The sequence below is a fragment of the Scyliorhinus canicula genome, chromosome 20, assembly GCF_902713615.1.
Source record: "Scyliorhinus canicula chromosome 20, sScyCan1.1, whole genome shotgun sequence".
In the NCBI taxonomy this organism is placed as follows: Eukaryota; Metazoa; Chordata; class Chondrichthyes; order Carcharhiniformes; family Scyliorhinidae; genus Scyliorhinus; species Scyliorhinus canicula.
The window spans coordinates 35,537,198-35,557,297 of NC_052165.1; the positions used below are offsets into that span (position 1 = coordinate 35,537,198).

The 20,100-nt window shown below is 47.9% G+C and overlaps 1 protein-coding gene across 7 annotated transcripts in view; it reads left to right on the forward strand.

Annotated features, from left to right (window-relative positions):
• LOC119955196 (tetratricopeptide repeat protein 41) overlaps positions 1-20,100 on the forward strand; it is a 102,132-nt gene that overhangs the window by 50,468 nt on the left and 31,564 nt on the right. For all 7 annotated transcript variants that reach the window (XM_038781184.1, XM_038781191.1, XM_038781190.1 and 4 more), the window contains exons 7-10: positions 489-728; positions 9,758-9,956; positions 14,435-14,592; positions 19,681-19,820. In XM_038781184.1, the coding sequence (XP_038637112.1) occupies positions 489-728; positions 9,758-9,956; positions 14,435-14,592; positions 19,681-19,820 (737 nt within the window). The remainder of the gene's footprint in view (positions 1-488; positions 729-9,757; positions 9,957-14,434; positions 14,593-19,680; positions 19,821-20,100) is intronic.

Genomic DNA, 20,100 nt, shown 5'->3' on the forward strand with positions numbered 1-20,100 from the left:
GAGAAAAAATGATTCTGCTGGGGAAGTCTAGAACACAGGATCATCTCTCATTAAAATGAGAGACTGGCAATTCAAGGGCGATGCTTGAAAACTCATCTTCAAACAAAATGGAATATGGAACATTCTCTGGGGTCAATTTCAATTTGAAAACTGAGATCAATCAGATTTTTGTTAGGCAGGGCTATTAAGGGCAATGGAGCCAAGGTGAGACATGGAGTGAAGATGCAGAGAACCCATGATCTAATGCAATGGTAGAACAAGTTCAAGGAGCTGAATTTATATTCCTGTTCCTATGTTGCAGAATCACTGATGGCACAAGGCTTAACAAAATTTACTCATTCCTCTAAAAGAAAGTTGCAGTAAGAATTAGGGGAATTAAAGGAATGAAAATCAACTGCACCTACTGTAACTCTTTGATTATTACCACAGATCTTAAAACTTTTCCGTTTTCTTTGTGTTCCTGTAACTCTTTTTGCACCACAATGCAGGAATGAAGGGGTGGATAGTTGATATCCTTTGCCTGCTTAGTATATCTCGGTGTGGATTAAATGAGAAAGACATCCATCAGCTTCTTAAATATCTTGGCTATGAAGGGACTAATGAGGTCAGTAACTTTGACTGGGCTGTTTTTCGTACTGCCTCCATGGAATGGATACAAGAAAGGCCGGATGGATTGTTAAATTTCACTCACCAAACTATACGAGATGCTGTCGAATTTCTCCTTCTAGGTAAAATAGTTTTATGCTAAAATTGGAAAGGAACAATTATGTTTTTTGTGACATATTTTCTTTGTATTATCTTCAATCAAACAGTTGACATATTCATAAAAACAGAGCTGTTCATTGTTGTTGTACTTATACTTTAAGTGGTAAACAATGACCTCAAAGTAAAATGTGTATCTGTGGCAACGGTAGTAAACAATTACACTTAGAGAATGGTGCAAGAAATTTCTATTCCTGATGCAATGATTCTTGTCATTGTCCTTGTCCTTGATTAATGGGTGTTTCTCTGGTTGGCAATCAGTAGCTAGTGGTGTCCTTCACGGATCTGTGTTGGGCTCACAATTGTTCACAATCTACATAGATGATTTGGAGTTGGGGACCAAGGGCAATGTGTCCAAGTTTGCAGATGACACTAAGATGAGTGGTAAAGCGAAAAGTGCAGAGGATACTGGAAGTCTGCAGAGGGATTTGGATAGGTTAAGTGAACGGGCTAGGGTCTGGCAAATGGAATACAATGTTGACAAATGTGAGGTTATCCATTTTGGTAGGAATAACAGCAAACGGGATTATTATTTAAACAATAAAATATTAACGCATGCTGCTGTGCAGAGAGACCTGGGTGTGCTAGTGCATGAATCACAGAAAGTTGGTTCCAGGTGCAACAGGTGATTAAGAAGGCAAATGGAATTTTGTCCTTCATTGCTAGAGGGATGGAGTTTAAGACTAGGGAGGTTATGCTGCAATTGTATAAGGTGTTAGTGAGGCCACACCTGGAGTATTGTGTTCAGTTTTGGTCTCCTTACTTGAGAAAGGACGTACTGGCACTGGAGGGTGTGCAGAGGAGATTCACAAGGTTAATCCCAGAGCTGAAGGGGTTGGACTACGAGGAGAGGTTGAGTAGATTGGGACTGTACTCGTTGGAATTCAGAAGGATGAGGGGGATTTTATCGAAACATTTAAAATTATGAAGGGAATAGATAGGATAGATGCGGGCAGGTTGTTTCCACTGGCGGGTCAAAGCATAACTAGGGGGCATAGCCTCAAAATAAGGGGAAGTAGATTTAGGACTGAGTTTAGGAGGAACTTCTTCACCCAAAGGGTTGTGAATCTATGGAATTCCTTGCCCAGTGAAGCAGTTGAGGCTCCTTCATTACATGTTTTTAAGGTAAAGATAGATAGTTTTTTGAAGAAAAAGGGATTAAGGGTTATGGTGTTCAGGCCGGAAAGTGGAGCTGAGTCCACAAAAGATCAGCCATGATCTCATTGAATGGCGGAGTAGGCTCGAGGGGCCAGATGGCCTACTCCTGCTCCTAGTTCTTATGTTCTTATATTCTTATGTTCTTATGTTGTCACGCCTGACTTGGTGACGCAACGAGGCTGATGAAACTCGCGAGAGGCCTCAAGCGAGATTTGTGACCCCTGAGGTGTCTCGCGAGATTTATCCAAACTTCACGAGACGTAACGAGCTGAACGGCTCATTTCAATATGTCTGCACTGGATTCTTTCGGTGCTTGGGAACTAAGGGCCTCCCCAGCAAGGCCTGGACCAAGCATCGTTTAGTACTGGTTCGCACAAACATGGACCAGGCCTAACGGAATCTGGGAGGTGTCTCTCCGGCCTTTGGAGACCCCTGGGTTGTTGGAGATAGGGCAGGTTGCTTCTCCCTCTGGCACCTGGGCACCTTGGCACTGCCAGGCTGGCAAGGCCACTCCCAGGGTGGGAGTGCCAGGGTGCCAGGGTGGCACTGCCAAGGGTCAGGGCCTGAGGGAGGCCATGTCCATGAAAGGGGGATGCAGGAGGGTATGAAGGGTGGGAGGGTGAAGGGTGGGTATAAAGGGGCTTCATAAAGGTTGGAGGTTAAGTGTGGGGGTCCTGAAAGGGGGGGGGAATAGGGATGGAGGCCTGCAAAGGGGCCTCAGCGGGGTTGAATTTTCCTACATTGAGGAGCTCAGCTTTCAGAAATGGCATCCTGGCTCTCTTAACCCCCACCCCAAACCCAGCCTCGAGCTCCCCACACCTCACCCCATATGGGCAGAGCACCCCTGGGACCGCATTTCCCTGGATCCTTCAGTTCCCTAGTCCGTGTTTCCTAGGATCTTGCTCCCAGGGCACCATGCATACGCTCCACTGGAAGAGGAAGTGCTGGAGGCCAACCTGGGGCCTGCCACCAAGGAGACAATGGCAGTTTCTAGTTCTTCCGAATTTCCCCCCTCCTGACACCGACTAAAGGGCAGCGGGCAGAACAGAATGGCACCAGTAAGTCGGGTGCTTATTTTGCTTAGTCATTTTTGGTTTGACACTTTGTCAAATGCCTTCTGGAAATCTAAGTGCAGCACATCCACACGGTTCCCCTTTATATTGCTTGTTACTTCCTCAAAGAACTCGAATAAGCTAGTCAGACATGGGACACGATTCATGGCCTTGTTACACTCTCGCTCAAGTAAAACGAGGCTGGTGAATAACAGGAGAGGCAGAAAACGTGAAGCACCAGTCAACAAAAGTTTTTGATGTAACCGGCCCGTTCCTGTAGGCAAAATCGGAATCATGCTGTAGCGTGGCGAGAAACCAATTATCGGCACCCCCGTGCCAACCCCTGGATCGTGTGTACCCGTTCCGGGAGACAACCCTTGAACCAACGACCCATAACCTCCATAGACTGCCGAGGCCTCTGGCCATGCAGCTGAAGGCTATTGCTGATAGGGAATTGGCATAGTAGTTAAGTGAGCACTTCGCACAACCCAAGTGGATTCCCGTGGCTGGGTGGGCCACCTGGCATGTGCGAGTCATTGTCTAGCATCCCAATCACACCTTGATGCATGGTCACTATGCTGGAACAGGGTGGGAGGCAACACCACACACACAGATGGGACAGAGCCCTGGGGACATGTCCATGGCTGGAGGGTGGGTGAGTACAGCAGGGAGGTGGGATGCTGCTGGAGAGATGAACCAAGGGTTAGGAGATTGGCACACATTGGGGAAGAAAGTGACAGAGGCATCATACTAGTTGTGCACAAAGGTGTTTATTGTGTTTTACAATTCCCTACCTTCCTGATGGTGCTGTCCCCTCACCCACCTCAAGCCCCCTCACCGCCTACCTACCCCCAACCCCTCCCTCCCCCAGCATCCTCAGTGATCCTTGATATGCTTTGCCCTCCTAGCTCTACCACCACGTCTAGGTGTGTCCCCATGATACACATCTGAGGTGGTGGCAGCCAGCTGCTTACCACATCCCACGGCCTTTGATGCCCCTGGCGGGATTCCTCTGCAGGCACTGAGGCCGGAGAGCCCCGGCTCATTTGACGGCGGCACATGTCCTGTGTGCTGACTTCGAGACGTGACCTCATCAGAGGGGTGGAACTCGGTGGGAGCTGGTGGCCACCGTCGCCACCCCATGGGACGAGTTGGCAGCCAGCGCCTCCTCCTGATGATGTCCATAAGACCCTGGCATTCATCTTGGGACGGAGGGCACTGATTTGAGCTCCGGCTGCTCCTGCGTCATCTGGCTCTGCCAGCCCTGGCGGTTCCCCATAGTCTGCACCATTGTATCAACGCCCTCGGTGATGCTCCTCAGAGATTGGGACATGCTCTGCAAAGTCCATCTGTGACTGGGGCAAGCTCCGCCGCAACTCTGCCATGCCCATCTGAGAGCGGGACATGTCCTGCAGAACCTCATCAAGGTCAGCCTGGTACTGGGCCATGTGCCCCAGCGAGTCGGACATTCTGCCGAGACCCTCCGCCATGGCCATCATTGACTGTGCGACACCTTGGTCACCTTCACTAATGGTGCCAACATGATGCTCCAGGCTCTCCACTGCGGTCGCCACCCTAGCAATGGCACCCTCGGTGCCATGCATTGCCGGTGACAGCTCCTGCGCCCGTAGCCTCGGGGATAAGTGGCTATGGATCTGTTGGAGTGTTCTGCCATCTCCCTCTGAAAACAGCTTCCGGGATGACCTCTTGCACAGGCTCAGCACCAGGCTGGGACCCAGCTATTTCCTAGGATCCAGCAGACCTCTAACTGCTGTCTCTCCTGGGGGTTCCTGCCTCCACCTGATGTACATCAGCAGCAGTGTGGTGCTCATCAGAAGCCTGACCATTAACATTTCCCACTGAGGTGTGTGTATCTGTGCTGGTGGAGGGTGGGGAATCACAGCTGTAAAGCGACTATTATAGTGGCATCCTCAGAGCTCTCTTCCATGGTGGTCTCATGGAAGACTAGAGAGAGATGCACCAGGGGTGGGCCAGCACCGTTGGCTGAAGGACCTGCAGGAGAATGCACATGTGGTCAGTGGGAGGGATGAGTCAGTCAGTAAAGCAATAACAGCTCACGTTTGACAGGTTCCCCCAAGTGGAGCCCGGTGGTCCTCACCAGTGTGGCATCCGCCAGCCTCCGCATTGGTGACCGCCCTGTCCTCGGCACTAGTCACCTCCAGAGCACGCTCCTCGAAGGTGGTGAGGATTTTGATGTCCGGCACACCACTGCCAGTGAAAATGAAAATGAAAATGAAAATCGCTTATTGTCACGAGTAGGCTTCAAATGAAGTTACTGTGAAAAGCCCCTAGTCGCCACATTCCGGCGCCTGTTCGGGGAGGCTGTTACGGGAATCGAACCGTGCTGCTGGCTTGCCTTGGTCTGCTTTCAAAGCCAGCGATTAGCCCTGTGAGCTAAGCAACCCCTGCTCAACCCAGTCTGGGCCCTCTCCTGGCGATTGTGGGAGAGCTTTTCCTGAGGAGACACAGAGAGGGCATCATGAGCAATACGCATGGTTCACAGGGTGGGAGAGGGGGTTGTGAAGGGAGGGTTGGTGTTTGAAGGGACAGGGTGGGAGTGGAGGGAGGGGCATGGAGAGTTGGGGGCTGCAAGGTCCCGTGGGGGCTGATAGGTCTCGGCGGGGGGTTGGGGGCGGGGTTGGTGCTTACTCACTCGTGCTGCCAGTGTATGTTGTTGACCTTTTTCCTGCACTGGAGGAGAGTCCTCCTAGTCACACTCAAGGCGCTGACAGCCGCCGCCACCGCGTCCCAGGCAGCATTGGCTGCCCTATGGCTGACCCTCCTGGTCCCTCGGGGGAACAGAACATCCCTCCTGGCCTCCACAACATCTAGCAGCCTCCCCAGGACTGCATTCCAGAATCATGGGGCTGGTCTCCTGGGTGCCATTATTGTGAGCTGGTTGGGGTTGACTGAGCAAGAGCTGCTTAAGTGCTGCTCAACCTTGTTAGTCCGGTGCCGGCGAATCAGCTGGCGAGCCTTCATTGCGTTGCTGGCGCTGGGAAGCCTGCAGCAGATCCCGCTCGCTACAACACTTATAAGTCTTTCCGGAGAATTGAGCCCTTAAAGTTTCAACCCCTTACCTTAACTGTGAGACTGGGCAGCTGACATTGGTGAGGGTGAAAGATGATATTGTTCCAGAGAATCACACGCATGATTTCCCTTTCACAAAACAGACTCTGCCTGACTGCATTTATGACCTCATTGGAACCCTTTGTCCATCTCTCCAAGCACCCATCCATGTTCCCCTCTAGTGATGTTACACATACCCTGGAAGGGGGAGAAATTGGTGTGGGGCGGGGGGGGGGGTGCGGTGCGGAAGATAGCAATGATGGACCTACGTGAAGTGGACGAGTATGAGGGCCTCCCTGGCCCTCCAGGCTTGCCGGACCCTCGCCGCTGCCGCCTATCCTGCAGCCTCTGGCTGGTCCTATGGTTCATCCTTGGGCTTGCCCTCCAGCCCCTGCTGGTTCTGGCCCCGCCTCCTCATCTTTGTCCAACTCTTGCTTCTCCTCCTTGGTGGGCACATGTTCCTCATCCCCAACCTCAAGCACGTCGCTCGCTGCTATACCAGGTTGTGGAGGACACAGCAGACTACTACAAAGTGGGCGACAATCCGGAGGGTGTACTGTAGGGCACTACTGGAGCGGTTGAGGCGCAGAACGCATTTTAAACAGTCCGATGCACCATTCAATGACAGCCTGAGTGGCCACATGGGCCTCATTGTATTGAGCCTCTTCTTCGGTCTCCGCCTTCCGTACTGGCCTCATTAGCCTGGTCCTCAGCAGGTACCCTATATCCCCCAAAAGCCAGCTGCCCATCCTGGGGTGGCCCTCGAAGAGGCCTGGGATGTCTGACTGCCCCAGGATGTAACTGTCGTAAACACTCCCTGGGAAGCATGCTCACACGTGCTTGATCTTCATGTGGTGGTCACACACGGCTGTATGTTCAGAGAGTGAAACCGCCTCCTGTTAACGTACGGCACTCCCAGATGGCCCGGTGTGTGCAAGGCGACATGCATACAGTCTGTCAGCCCCTTGCGGGCACCTTGTCGGCTTGGTCCATGTCAAATTTTATATGGTTCTCCGTCTGGGAAACAGGGCATCGTGATCTGTCGGGTGCACGTGTGGGCAGTGACCTTGCTGTGTCCGTGGTGTTGCCTCCCGCAGGCACAGTGTCCAGGATCCCGCTCTGAATAGGATGCTAGGCAATGACTCCCACGTGCTACATGGCCCGCCCAACCACGGAATCCACTTGGGTTGTGTGAAGTGCTCACTTGACTACAATTGTCAGTTCCCTGTTAGCAATAGCCTTCTGTCGCATGGCCAGAGGCCTCGACAGTCTGTGGGGGTTATGAGTGGTCGATGGGGCAGACAGGCAAGGGAAAGGGTACACACGGTCCAGAGGTTGGCATGGTGTAGCCAAGCATGGTCACCCCCCACCCCCCTCCACTCTCCCATGATGGTTCACCCCTGCAGATGATGCCCCCCCCCCCCCCCCCCCCAGCTTAGAGTGCCCCACTCTCCCCGCCGAGCAGTGGGATGGCAAGCCCTGTGCCTCCGGGCTCTTTGCCTGTGAGGAAAGATGGCTACTAACCTCCTTAGCTCCCTGCAGGAACCCTTCCACCAGGTTCATGTTTTTAAAAAGGAGTACTAATTGCTTGCTGTGGAGGTCGCTGCATCAGGGGAGGCCATTGGAGGGTCGCTCCCGTTAATTGTATGAAAATAGGGCTTAAGTGGTGATAATTGGTTTCTTGCCACGCCACAGCAAGATCCCGATTTCCCCTACGGAGCGTACTGGTTTCATCGCAAACTGTTTGCCACCTAGTACGGTTCTCGTTTTCGGCCTCTCCTACTATTCCCCAGTGAGGCCGGAGAATCGTGCCCAAACCTTCTTTGTGTAACTCCTGAAGATATTATAATCTTATAAATACCCAACTATTTCTTCCTTAATAATAACTTTCTGGTGTAATTGAACTGCCTCGTCATGCCCAACCAGTGACGTGACAAGGCCGTTAAACCTCTCGCAAGATTTGCAACGCTCGGAATGCCTTGCGAGATCTAACGAGATCTTAATCTCGCCCTCACTGAGTCTGATCCAGATTTACATATTTAAGTGAGCAGTTAGCTAACTTAAAAATGTTGGTGCCCGATTCTCCCGAGGCCCGAGAACTAATGCTCATACCTGGGAGACCTTGCCATGGGGCCATTTAGTACTGGTCCACACAAACATTGACAAGGCGTAATGGCACCTGGGGGTGTCTCCTTCCCGAAGCCAGAAAAGAAACATAGCCCAGTTTGATAGCAGCGTCATTATCGCTGAGAAGCAACCCACTAAACGTGCCCAAAGCGGGATTCTTTTTTTCCCGTTTAATTGAGCTCTTCAGCACTTTCGCTCTGACTGATGTTAAACTAGCTGGCTTGTAATTTCCTGCTCTCTGTCTCCCTTCGTTCCTGAATTGAGGAGTCACAGTTTCTATTTTCCAATCTGACGCTTAGTTCCTTGAAATAGTACTATGGGATCCTTTATGCCCACCTGAGAGGACAGGGGGGTCAGTTTAAAGTCTTATCCAAAAGATGGCATCTCCAATAGTGCAGCACTCCCTCATTACAGAACTAGTTGTGTCAGCCTGGATTTTGTGTTGATCTGTCATGAATGAGACCCACAACCTTCTGACATTGAGGTAAGAGCACCATCACTGAGTTGCATGTGTCATAATATACATCTATGTATATAATGGAGTGCAGACAGGCAGCGATTGACACACAGGATGACCAGTAAGCACACACAGCAGCCAATCACCAGACAGGACACGACCACTATAAAGCCAGAGGGCACCAGTTTTCCTGCTCTCTTGGGATCCAGCCTCTGAGACAGTCAGAGCTCGTGAGCATTAGCCATTGCAAACACCATGTGGTAGTCATTTAGTCTGGTCAGGCTGGCCTCAGGTCTCCATTCGAGTCAGCATAGTGTCAACCCATAGTTGAGCATGTAAAATAGTTAGATGTTAAATAAAATCGTGTTGCATCTCATCAAGTGTTGGAAGTCTGTCTCTCGCTACACTGCATCAAACGCAGTCCACATAGATCCAGCCTACCCAACACATCAGCATGTTCCTTCATAATAGTCATATCTCACAAATTAAGAGCATGGGTTCAAATCTCACATAGCACACCTAGTGGGATTTAAACTGAAAGCCACTCTCTAATGATTTTATTTTTTATAATATAAATTTAGAGTACCCAATTCATTTTTTCCAATTAAGGGGCAATTTAGTATGACCAATCCACCTACCCTGCACATCTTTGGGTTGTGGGCGAAACCCACGCAAACGCGGGGAGAATGTGCAAACTCCACACGGACAGTGACCCAGAGCCGGGATCGAACCTGGGACCTCGGCGCCGTGAGGCAGCAGGGATAACCCACTGTGCCACCGTGCTGCCCTCATTCTCTAATGATGACCGCAAAGCTATCATTGATTGTCATTAAAAATCCATCTGGTCCACTAATCCGCCCTCCTGTCTGGCCCACAATATGATGTCAGGCGCACAACAATTGTCTCTTAACTGCCCTCTGAATATGGGCCTAGCAAGCCACTCAGTTCAAAGGCAATTAGGAATGGACAGTAATAGCTGGCCTTGCAATGATAAAGTAAAGAATGTCTCCAGAATTTAAACAAATTTTTTTTTGATGGCAGTGAGGAAAGTATGCTTGTAACTTTAAAAAAAATCTATGCTTAGTTCTATGTCTGTTGTTCTAAATTGCAGGTGTTATTACCCCAGTTAATGAAAGCACTTTCAAATCCTTTCAAAGTCATTTTAATTGTAAAAAGACCCATATTCACCAACTACTTGCAGAGTACTTTTCACAGCAGAATTACACCCTGAAGCTTTACCAAGAAGTACCTTGGCATCTGACAATGAGTGGCAACCTCAGTGGTTTGTGTACCTTTGTATCTGATCCTCTGTAAGTCAAAACTTTCACTTATTTGTTCTACTGTTCAATTATGGCATTTGCAACTTATAGTCAAAATAATTATACTATTGTTATTAAGTAGCATCACACCATTCTGCAAAATTTGCTAAATTGCTTTCACTTTACATTTTATAATACAGATTACATTTTATAATGTGTTTTTCTCTTCCTCATTTACCTCATCATTTTCTTCTGGCACACTGTAAAATTTAATGCTTTCAGGGCTTTGAACACAAAGTAACAATTTATATTTAGGTGACATCTTTAATGTAATAAAACTTGCCTCACAGGAGCACTATTAAACAAAGTATGACACTGAACCACATAAGGAGATATTAAGGGAGGGTCTTAAAGGAGGAAAGTGAGGTAGAGAGAGTATTTAGAAGCTTGGGAGCTAGGCAACCAAAGGCACAGCCATCAATGGTAGCATGGCAGCACATTGGCTAGCACAGTTGCTTCACAGCTCCAAGGTCCCAGGTTCGATTCCCGGCTTGGGTCACTGTCCGTGCAGAGTCTGCACGTTCCCCCTGTGTCTGCGTGGGTTTCCTCTGGGTGTTTTGGTTTCCTCCCACAGTCCAATGATGTACAGGTTAGGTGGATTGGCCATGCTAAATTGCCCTTGGTGTCCAAAAAAAAAGGTTAGGTGGGGTTACTGGGTTATGGGGATAGGGTGGAGGCGTGGGCTTAAGTCGGGTGCTTTTTGCAAGGGCCGGTGCAGATTTGGTGGGCCGAATGGCCTCTTCTCCGCTGTAAATTCTATGATTCTATGATTATGGTGGAGGAATTATAATTGGGAACACAGAAGAAGCAGAATGAGAGGAGCACAGATATCTCAAAATGTTGTGGGGCGAGAGGAGATTGAAGTGATAGGAAGAGGTCAAGCCATGGAGTGATTTGAAAGCAAGGATGGAAATTTTAAAATCAAGCTATTGCTTGACTGGGAATTAATTTAGGTCATTGAGCACAGGGCGTTAGGGAATGGGACGGTGCAAATTAAATTATGGGCAGCAAAGTTCAGGATGACCTCCAGTCTGCTGAGGTATTAGAATGTGGGAGATTGGCCAAGACGGCATTGGAATAATCAATTCTAGAGGTAATGAAGGCATGAACGAGGATTTCAGCAAAAGGTGAGTTGAGGCAGGGAGAGACAAGCAAGTCCTCAGGCCTTGTGAAGTTTCTCTTGTATTCGTAAGATGCTTATCAATATTTGATGGTGTCTTTCCTGTAATTACTATTTTTAGCAACATTTCTCCAAGAAGTTATTTCCAATGTATTCAAACAGTAATTTAAATAGATTAAATTGAAACTCAACTTTATTGAAGCTGACCTCAAATATCAAACTAATTGATAATAAATTAAGTTAATTCTTTAATGAGATACATGAGAAAATCTATTTTTCTTTGAAATTAATGACTTAGCTACTAATGTTTCTGTAAGACTGCACTGACGTAGCATGACCACACAGCAGTCTGCAAGGTACTGTGCAGGATTTGTTAAAAATACCATGGGCGCGATTCTCCGCAAATGCGGAGAGTCGTAAAGGCTGCCGTGAAACTGGCCGTGTTTCACGGCAACCTCCGCGCCCCTTCCCGGGACCCGATTCTCCCCCCCCCCGGGTAGGGGCTAGCAGCGCGGCCCCGCGAAGCATGGCATCGCAGGCTTAGCGACCGTCGCTAAGCCCGTGCGCCAAGGGTCACGGCGGCTGACGCGCACGATGACGTCAGCCGCGCATGCGCGGATTGGACGGCTCCAACCCGCGCATGCGCAGGTGACATCATCATGCATATGCGTCAAACCCGCGCATGCGCGGGCCGTCATGCCCCTCAGCCGCCCCGCGGACTGATCCTGCGTGGCGGCGGAGGAACAAAGAGTGCACGGGTTTCGGACCCGCTGCCCGCGATCGGTGCTGACCGATCGCGGGCCCATGCCACCAATCGGTGCCATGGTTGTCGGGAACGGCACTTTGCGGCCGTTTTCACGAACGGTGAGAGCAGGTGTGTTTGCGTTCATGAAAACGGCCGTAAAGGCCTGGGAACTCGGGAGAATCGCTGTTCGCCGTAAAAAAACGGCGAGCAGCGATTCGTGTCGTGGGGTGGCCGTGGGGGGGGGGGAGAATAGCGGGAGGTCGGGAAAAATGTCGGGAAGGCCCTCCCGCTATTCTCCGACCCGTCATGGGCAGCGGAGAATCGCGCCCCACACATAAACATTCCCTCGTGTGACATCAATATCTTACTCCCTACACTGTGAGCTTTTATTTTGTGCAATAACCATTAATGTGGCACGTTATCAAATGCCTTCTGGAAATTTAAGTACAGTAGATTCACCAGTTTCCCTTTATCCACAGCAAGTTACTTCTATGAAAATGGGTAGTTTATCAGTACAGATGTAAACCCTGCATCAGAACAATTGTAATGGGAAATCTATACCTAACACAATGCCCCACTATTTTTCTTTTGAAATGCCAGCAGACCAGCTTCGTATTTTCACCATTTCCTATTTTTACTTTAACCTGAACTGAAATCAGTGCCTCAGATTGCAGTAAATTGACCTTAACATTTCAACGACCTTTCTGAGTGAAATCCCCAAGTTCTATCAGTCTAAATGAAAAGACATTGGGCTCGATCTAGCGATCTCAGGTTGAAATCTTCCCCGTTCCCCTCTGGTGACATAATCAGGTTTGCGCTAGATGTGATTTCCACATATTTAAATAAATTTTAATATAATTAATGGGCTTGATGTTGTATTGTCTGCCCATCACATAACCCCCCCCCCCCCCCCCCCCCCCCCCCCCCCCCCCCCCGGCAGCGTGACATCACGCCGATGTGATTCGTGACTGGGTTACAAAAGTGAAAAACAGTCGTGATGTCCACAGCGGGGTCTCGGAGGTGCCTGTCGGCCACAAGGGTTGAGGGACAAAGCTGGGCAGTGTCCCTGGCACTCTGGCATTTCCCCTGGCAGTGCCACAGTGTCTCTGGTGGGGGGAGGGGGGAGTTATGGGGGGAGATGGTTTCCCTTATGTGTGGTGGAGGGGAGATCCCTGATGTCTGGTAGGGGGCGGGATGCCCCGGTGTTGTTGAAGTGAGGAGGTGGGGTGTTCCCCGCTGCCTGGGGGGTCCTGGTCTCAGTGGGAATTGGGGTACTGATCTCCATGGTTTGGGGATGAGGGGCCTTTAATGTAGCTATGAGATTGGGGTGCCCTTTAAAAACAGCGCACGGATCTCAAAACCCTGGCTTTGCCGGCATTTTTAGGCCCCAGCCCCAACTGCCTGTGTGGTCCTCTCCAGCACTTTGAAGTTGCAGGGCGTGCTGTTAAATAAGCCAGTGAGTTTCACATAGCTTTTCTCGACTGATCAAACACTCTACAATTTTAGGAAAATTACACCTTATATTATCTTCTCTACTTAGTACTAAATTCCATATGCTTCACCGGATGTCCTATGTTTTTTCAAGTATGGAACTATCTCTCTGGACTTTACGCAGAACAGTACTTTTTGCTGTACCTTGGTACACGTGACCATAAACCCAAATCCAAATCCAATCCAATGTGATGAAGTCCTATCAGCAGAAACTGGACCAAAATTGTTTTTTCTCATTTTATTTACATAGTAGCGATCTTTAAAGAGAACATTTCAGGTTTAATTAACTTGCATGTTTGGACAGATCATTCGATAATGCACTTGCAACCATATGAAAAGACAGATGGGAAAAGATTGGCTGATCCATCAAGTTTGTCCCAAATAGGGTGGTACGTGGCCCAGTGGTTAGCACTGCTGCCTATGGCGCTGAGGACCCAGGTTCGAATCCCGGCCCTGGGCAACTGTCCATGTGGAGTTTGCATATTCTGCTCGTGCATGCGTGGATTTCACCCCCACAACCCAAAGATGTGCAGGTTAGGTGAATTGGCCAACCTAAATTGCCCCTTAATTGGAAAAAAAATTATTGGGTACTCTAAATTTTAAAAATAAGTTTGTCGCAAACAGTCGAAGACACAGTACTCCAACAGTATAATTTTTATTCCTGAACCATTGTGGAAACTCTAAACCAATGAACACAGTTTCAGCCTTCCTCAAACTCTTTCTGCACCCTCCACTACCATCTCGTCTCCTCACTGCTCCAGAATTCTGGTCCTCATGTTTGCCTCAGGGCCGTAGGCTGGCACAATTTCCAGCCCCATCCCCACCTAAAATGCTCATGATGTTCAAGAGTAAAAAACAGTGTGTCCTCATTCTTGCTACGATGGGCGGGAATCTAATCAAAACCAGCAAGAGGCTTTCAATCACCAACTTGCTGGCGTCAAAATCACCCCTTCCCCCATCCATCCTCAATGCCCAGCAGCCCAGGTGTATATTAAAAATGGGTTTTATTTTGAGAGATTAATATCAATGCCGGCAGAATGATCTAACTTTCACAGGTAAGATTTGAAACAAATTTCAAAAATAAAATGCACTATTTTTTTCATTTCTCTTTAGAATTATGGATCTAATTTACCAGAATTCGAAGCATTCGTATCATTCAAAACTGGACCTTTTTCATTACTGGGATTTGTTATTGGACTCGGGGTTCGATCCTGCAGTTGCCTATCATGACATGGTGAATGAGTTGCTGGTCACACCCAAAGTATCAGAAAGTAGGAAATTTGAAAATTACATTTACAGTTACCATGAAAATATATTCTCCCTGATTAATTGATGTAAAACTTTAAACTAAACTTTCATTCAATTTACATGAATCTTGGTGAATGGTACAAATGTATCAATTACCAGCAGACGGCTCTGTTATATAACCTTCCACAGTGTTTCATTAAGTGGTGGCTTATTGGTTTCAACTGATATTTTGTGTATTCACCATTCATTAAAAATATCTTCTCGCATATTGCTTGCACTTTTATGCCAAATACAAGAAAAACTTGTTTGATAACAAGTTGCTTTTTCACTTTTAACCTCCAATCTTGGCACGGTGGTGCAGTGGTTAGCACTGCTACCTATGGTGCCGTGGACTCAGCTTCAATCCCGGCTCCGGGTCACTGTCTGTGTGGTGTTTGCACATTCTTCCTGTGTCTGCGTGGGTCTCATCTGCATGACCGAAACATGTGCAGGGTAGATGGATTGGCCACACTAAATTGCCCCTTAATTGGAAAAATAAAAAAAACTCTGATTTCCCATCGTAGCTCTTTTTGCCCTTCTTCCTCATGGGAATTCCCTTGACCTTTCCTCGTTTATTCTTGTTGTTATCTGTATTTCCCTTCTTATTTCTCTTAAAGGTTATATAGGGTGCGATCTCGTGGTCCCATTGGATGTGGGTGTAATGGCCGCTAAATATTGTTTGAGATCCTCCCCGTCAGTGACGTAATCAGGTTTCCACCCAGCGATTTTAATATAATGAATGGGCTTGACGGTATAGTGTCTGCACATGTCCTCCACCCTTGCGCCGTGACATCACGTCGGCACAAATTACTACTGTTTTTTTCAAAAGCAAAAACTAGTTGTGATGACCTAGCCGGGGCACGGAGGTGGCTGTAGGCCTAGGGGTTGAGGGACAAGTCCCCCTGACACCCTGGTGGTGCTCCCTGGTATTACCAGGCAGCTGTGCCAAAGGAGCACCTGAGTAGGCAGTGCCAAGGAAGAGGGGAGTAACCCTCCTGAATTGCAATGGGTTCCGCTTATATGTGATGGGGGAGAGAGCCCTGACGCCTGCAAGAGGGGCGGTGTATCCCGATGTTGGTGCGCGGTAGGTAGGGGGCCTCTATGCTTTATGGGGGATCCCATCTCCATGGGAGGAGTCCCAATCTCTGGATGGAGGGTGTTTTAATGACCGAGGAAGTCAGCTGTAGACAAATAAGGATTTATTTTAAACAATGTACAATACTCTGCCCATAGCAGTAACTTGCCACAATCACAGTCCCTGCTGGGACAACTAACAACTCCAGATCCTGCTTGGGCTGGTTTTTATGTTCAGTTCTAACGAGCCACAGATGGGTGGCCTTCGACCCCTTACCTGGGAAGGTCGTACTCCACGAGTCCCACAGGGAGATCGAAAATGGTTTCCCTGTGGTCCTTGTGGGGGTTATGAACACCTCCTCCCCAAAGTCCGAAATTTCCTCTTCTACCGCCAATGGTGGGGGCCTTCTGCGCTGCTTTGACTGAGGCTGCACGTCTGCTGGCGGCAGTTCTGGGTCGGTGGTGTATATCGCTTCATCGACCACCTCTTTCTGGCTGACCTGCGAAGGGTTGTCACTGGAACACCGGCCCCTGGCACGATTCGTCCATATGCACAGGTGCTCCTGTGTCCATCTCCAAGCCGGAACCATTGCCCTCCTGTTGGTCGCGGCGCTGGGACATAATTAGGGGGTCCTGATGGCTGAGGGGTAGTTCTCAGCATGGAGGATGCGTCAGTGCCACTGGTTGAATGTCATGTAATGCAGGCTCCCACTGCTTGGAGTGGTTCACATGTTTCGGCTGAACTCTCCATTTTAATTTTAACTTTATAGGGGACCAGCCTAATTTCTCTAACACGATTCCTGAGAGCCAGAATTCCCCTTGGGAAGTGATCTGGCAGTCCGGCATTGCCCCGCAATACAGTGGGAGTTCAAAACAGAGAGAGGGCGAAACTATGGACGCCATAGTCCATAGACCCCTGCAGTTCCTGCACTCCTTTCACTGCATGTTCACGGGACAGCAACAGCTCAATCGCCTTCTTCAAGTCTAAGTGACTTCGCCAACAACTTCCTTGAGTGGCCGTATTGTTTATTCTACCAAACAGTCTATGTCTCAATATTTTCAAGAGAGGCGGCCCAAACTCAATGTTCTGTGATAAGGCAGGTCAAAAAGTCAGTGACTGATTCACCCAGAGACCGCACGGCTGTGTCAAACTTACACCGTTGCATTATAACAGAAGGTTTAGGATCATAATGTTCAGCCAGCAACCGGCTCATCAAATGATTTGGAGTCTGGTGCAGCCGGGTAAGTGAGACTCTTCATAATTCCAAAAGTCTGGGCTCTGCAGACGGTCAGGAGGATCACTTTCTGACGGTCTTCTGCCAAGATACCTTTAGCCTCGAAGAAATACCTCATATGTTTAGTGTATTGGCTCCAATCTTCTAGCCCTGCGCTAAAGGCTTCTAGCTTACAAATAGTGGCATATTCAAACTTTATGTTCACATGTTCCGGTATGGTGATCAACCAGGGTGGCTGTGCATTTCCACAAATGAGTCTGGAGTCTCCTTTGTTCTCGTTGTGAGTTTGATGACTGAGAAAGCCAGCGGGAGGGAAACAAGGATTTATTAGATACAGCTCTTGGGGCTGAAGGAGTCAAGGGATATGGGGGGAAGGCGGGATCAGGGTAGTGAACGATTATCAGCCATGATCATAATGAATGGCGGAACAGGCTCGAAGGGCCGAATAGCCTCCTCCTGCTTCTATTTTCCATGAATGTTTCTATGTATTTTAAACTATTTCCAATACTCTGCCCAAGGCAGTAATTCCCCGCAATCACAGTCCCCTCTAGGACAACCATCAATTGCGGGTTCTGCCTGGGCCGGCTATTATGTTGAGTTCTAACCAGCCCCAGCTAGGTGGCCTCCGCCCCTTACGTGGGTAGCTCGTACTCCACGAGTCCCAGGGGGAGATCGACAATGGTTTCTCCGTGCTCCTCATGGAGGGTTTTGACAGGGGCCTTAAATGTAACTTTGAGACTGGTGCCCTGATCTCAAAAACCCAGCTTTGCTCACATGTTTAAGCCCTGCCCAACCCCCAGCTGGCTGTCTGATTTTTGCCCGCACTTTGAAATTGCATATTAAAATTGAGAGTGCTGTTAAATCAGGCGAGAAAAGACATCTGTGAAGCCAACGAGTTTCACACAGGTTTCCTCACCTGAACCATCACTGCAAATTTGGAAAAATTGTACTCTTAGTACCTTTCATAAGCCTAAGATGTCCCAAAGTGCTTTACAGCCAATTAAGCACGATTGAAGTAGTAGTCAAAGGCTGCACAAACAGCAATGAGATACATGACCAGCTATTTTGTTTTAATGAAGGACAAATATTGGCTAAGATACTGGGAGAATTCTACTGCTGTCCTTCAGATATATCCACCTGGTAGGATAGATGAGCTCTTGGCTTAGTGTCTCATTCAAAAGGCAGCACCTCCAACAATGTAGCCCTCCATCAATACTACACAAACTGTCATTTTAGATTATGAGCTCATGAGTGGTGATTTAACTCATGATTCGCTTCCCCAGGCAGGAGTGCTGCCAATGAGCTGAAACTGATAGCCCACTTTTCTCAGTGTTGCACTCCTTCATATGTGCTCTTGTTCTCACTTATGTTAAAATCAAGGCTCACCACAGCCTGGAACTCTACCAGGCTGTCAGTCTGGCTAAGTGCCGGGCAGAAAGTGGAGCCAAAAATATTAATGAAGTCTTGCAGTTCAACAGCATCTCCTGTCCTCGGTTTTGCCTAGCCCTTCAATCATTTTTCAGCTATCAATGCTCTCTTTCAATATTGGGGCCCTTATCGTTCATTCTTTCTTCTCTCAAAACATCTTCTAGCTTGGCTTCACCTAGTGACCACTGGCTGATTTACTTCATCTTTTGTCATTTCATCATCTATAGTAATATCTTATAAGGTGGTTTCACCTTTCATTTTGGTTTCCTGATGATCTTTAAAAAGTAATCAATAGCTCAAAATATGTGTTTCTGTAGCAGGTTCTTGATTTTTAAAAAAAGTATTACAAACAAATTCAAAAGTTATTTTGGACCTTTCTGGTAGCATTTTGTTGTCTTCTGGCCTTCATATTGACTTTAAAAACTTAACTATAGCTTTCTCTGGTAGGTTTTGTTGGCAGTGTGGGATAGCTGGGCCAGTGTTTCTGGAGATGAGTGGAAGAAGAGGTTGGAAACTGGAATTGGTCCCAGTTCCACTCCTCCATCAGAACACCAGACTGATGATATGGCTAGTACCTTTGATGCTTTTTCTTCTACCAGACTCTTGGATCAGTGGTACCTGATCCACTTTGCCAGTTTTCCTGCTTACCTTTCTACCTTCCTACTTGCCACTTTTTATTCTGTTTCCATTTTTTGAGATTGTGTTTTTGTAACCATACTCAGCCTGAATGAATTCAGGCAAGTTGGGTGGTTGGGGGTGGAGGGGGGTGGCGGGAGGAGGGTTCAGTTAAAATGAAACAGGAGATGTTGCCACATCCTACCCTGTCCTGATGTAACTAACTGCAATTTTAAATTGCAGGAGAGAAGGATACTCACCAGCGGCTAGCAGGGCTACTTTTTAAAGCTGCACTTTGTACAGCTTGGCCTCTGATCTCACGAACAGCATTCCAGGCCAGAGGAGTACCAGCATGATGAGTTTAAATAAACATTTCCTTCAGTTTCTTTTTAAGCCAGGAGGAACAGTAGCGTTACACTGGACCTCTCAATCCTCAAGCCTCCCCTTCCCGAGAGTTCCCACAGGGATTCCACAGCAAAACATTTAGCTTGTGGTGGGGGATATTCTTCTGCATCCCACACAACAGCAACAACACTTCAAAAAGCACTTCATTGCCTCTAAAGCACTTTAGGGGGGCCCGAGGTTGTGAAAGGTGCCATATAAATGCAATTTTTTTTGTTAAACACATTACAAGCAGTTCATTCATTCATAGCATGCACCCATCCCTCACAACGGAAAAGCACTCACTGGACCTGCAAAATGTAATGTTTGTAATTACAGATGATGACAGTGAAATGTTGAGCTATGACAGCTACAGCCAAGCTACTTTGATATGGTTTACTGCAGAGTTTCTGAAAGAACTTGACAAGACCACAGCAGCAGGAGAATTGCTTCTAATTGCCCAAGCTTTGTTACCAGAGGTAAAATTAACACTATTTAATAGGATTGCATTCAAATACATGTATAATATTCAGAATTATAAGTTAGTACCTCTATGATCAGTTTTTAATAATTATTATTGGCCTCACATATTTTGGGATAAAATGACAAACTTTGTTAAGGTACAATTTTATTATAAGCTCCATTAAAAGAACAAATATTCACACCCCTGAATATGGAAACCACGAAGCACTGTACATCTAATTAATGAGAACATGTTTTACGCAGTGGTGGAGTGGGCCCACCATTGGCCGGCGCCAG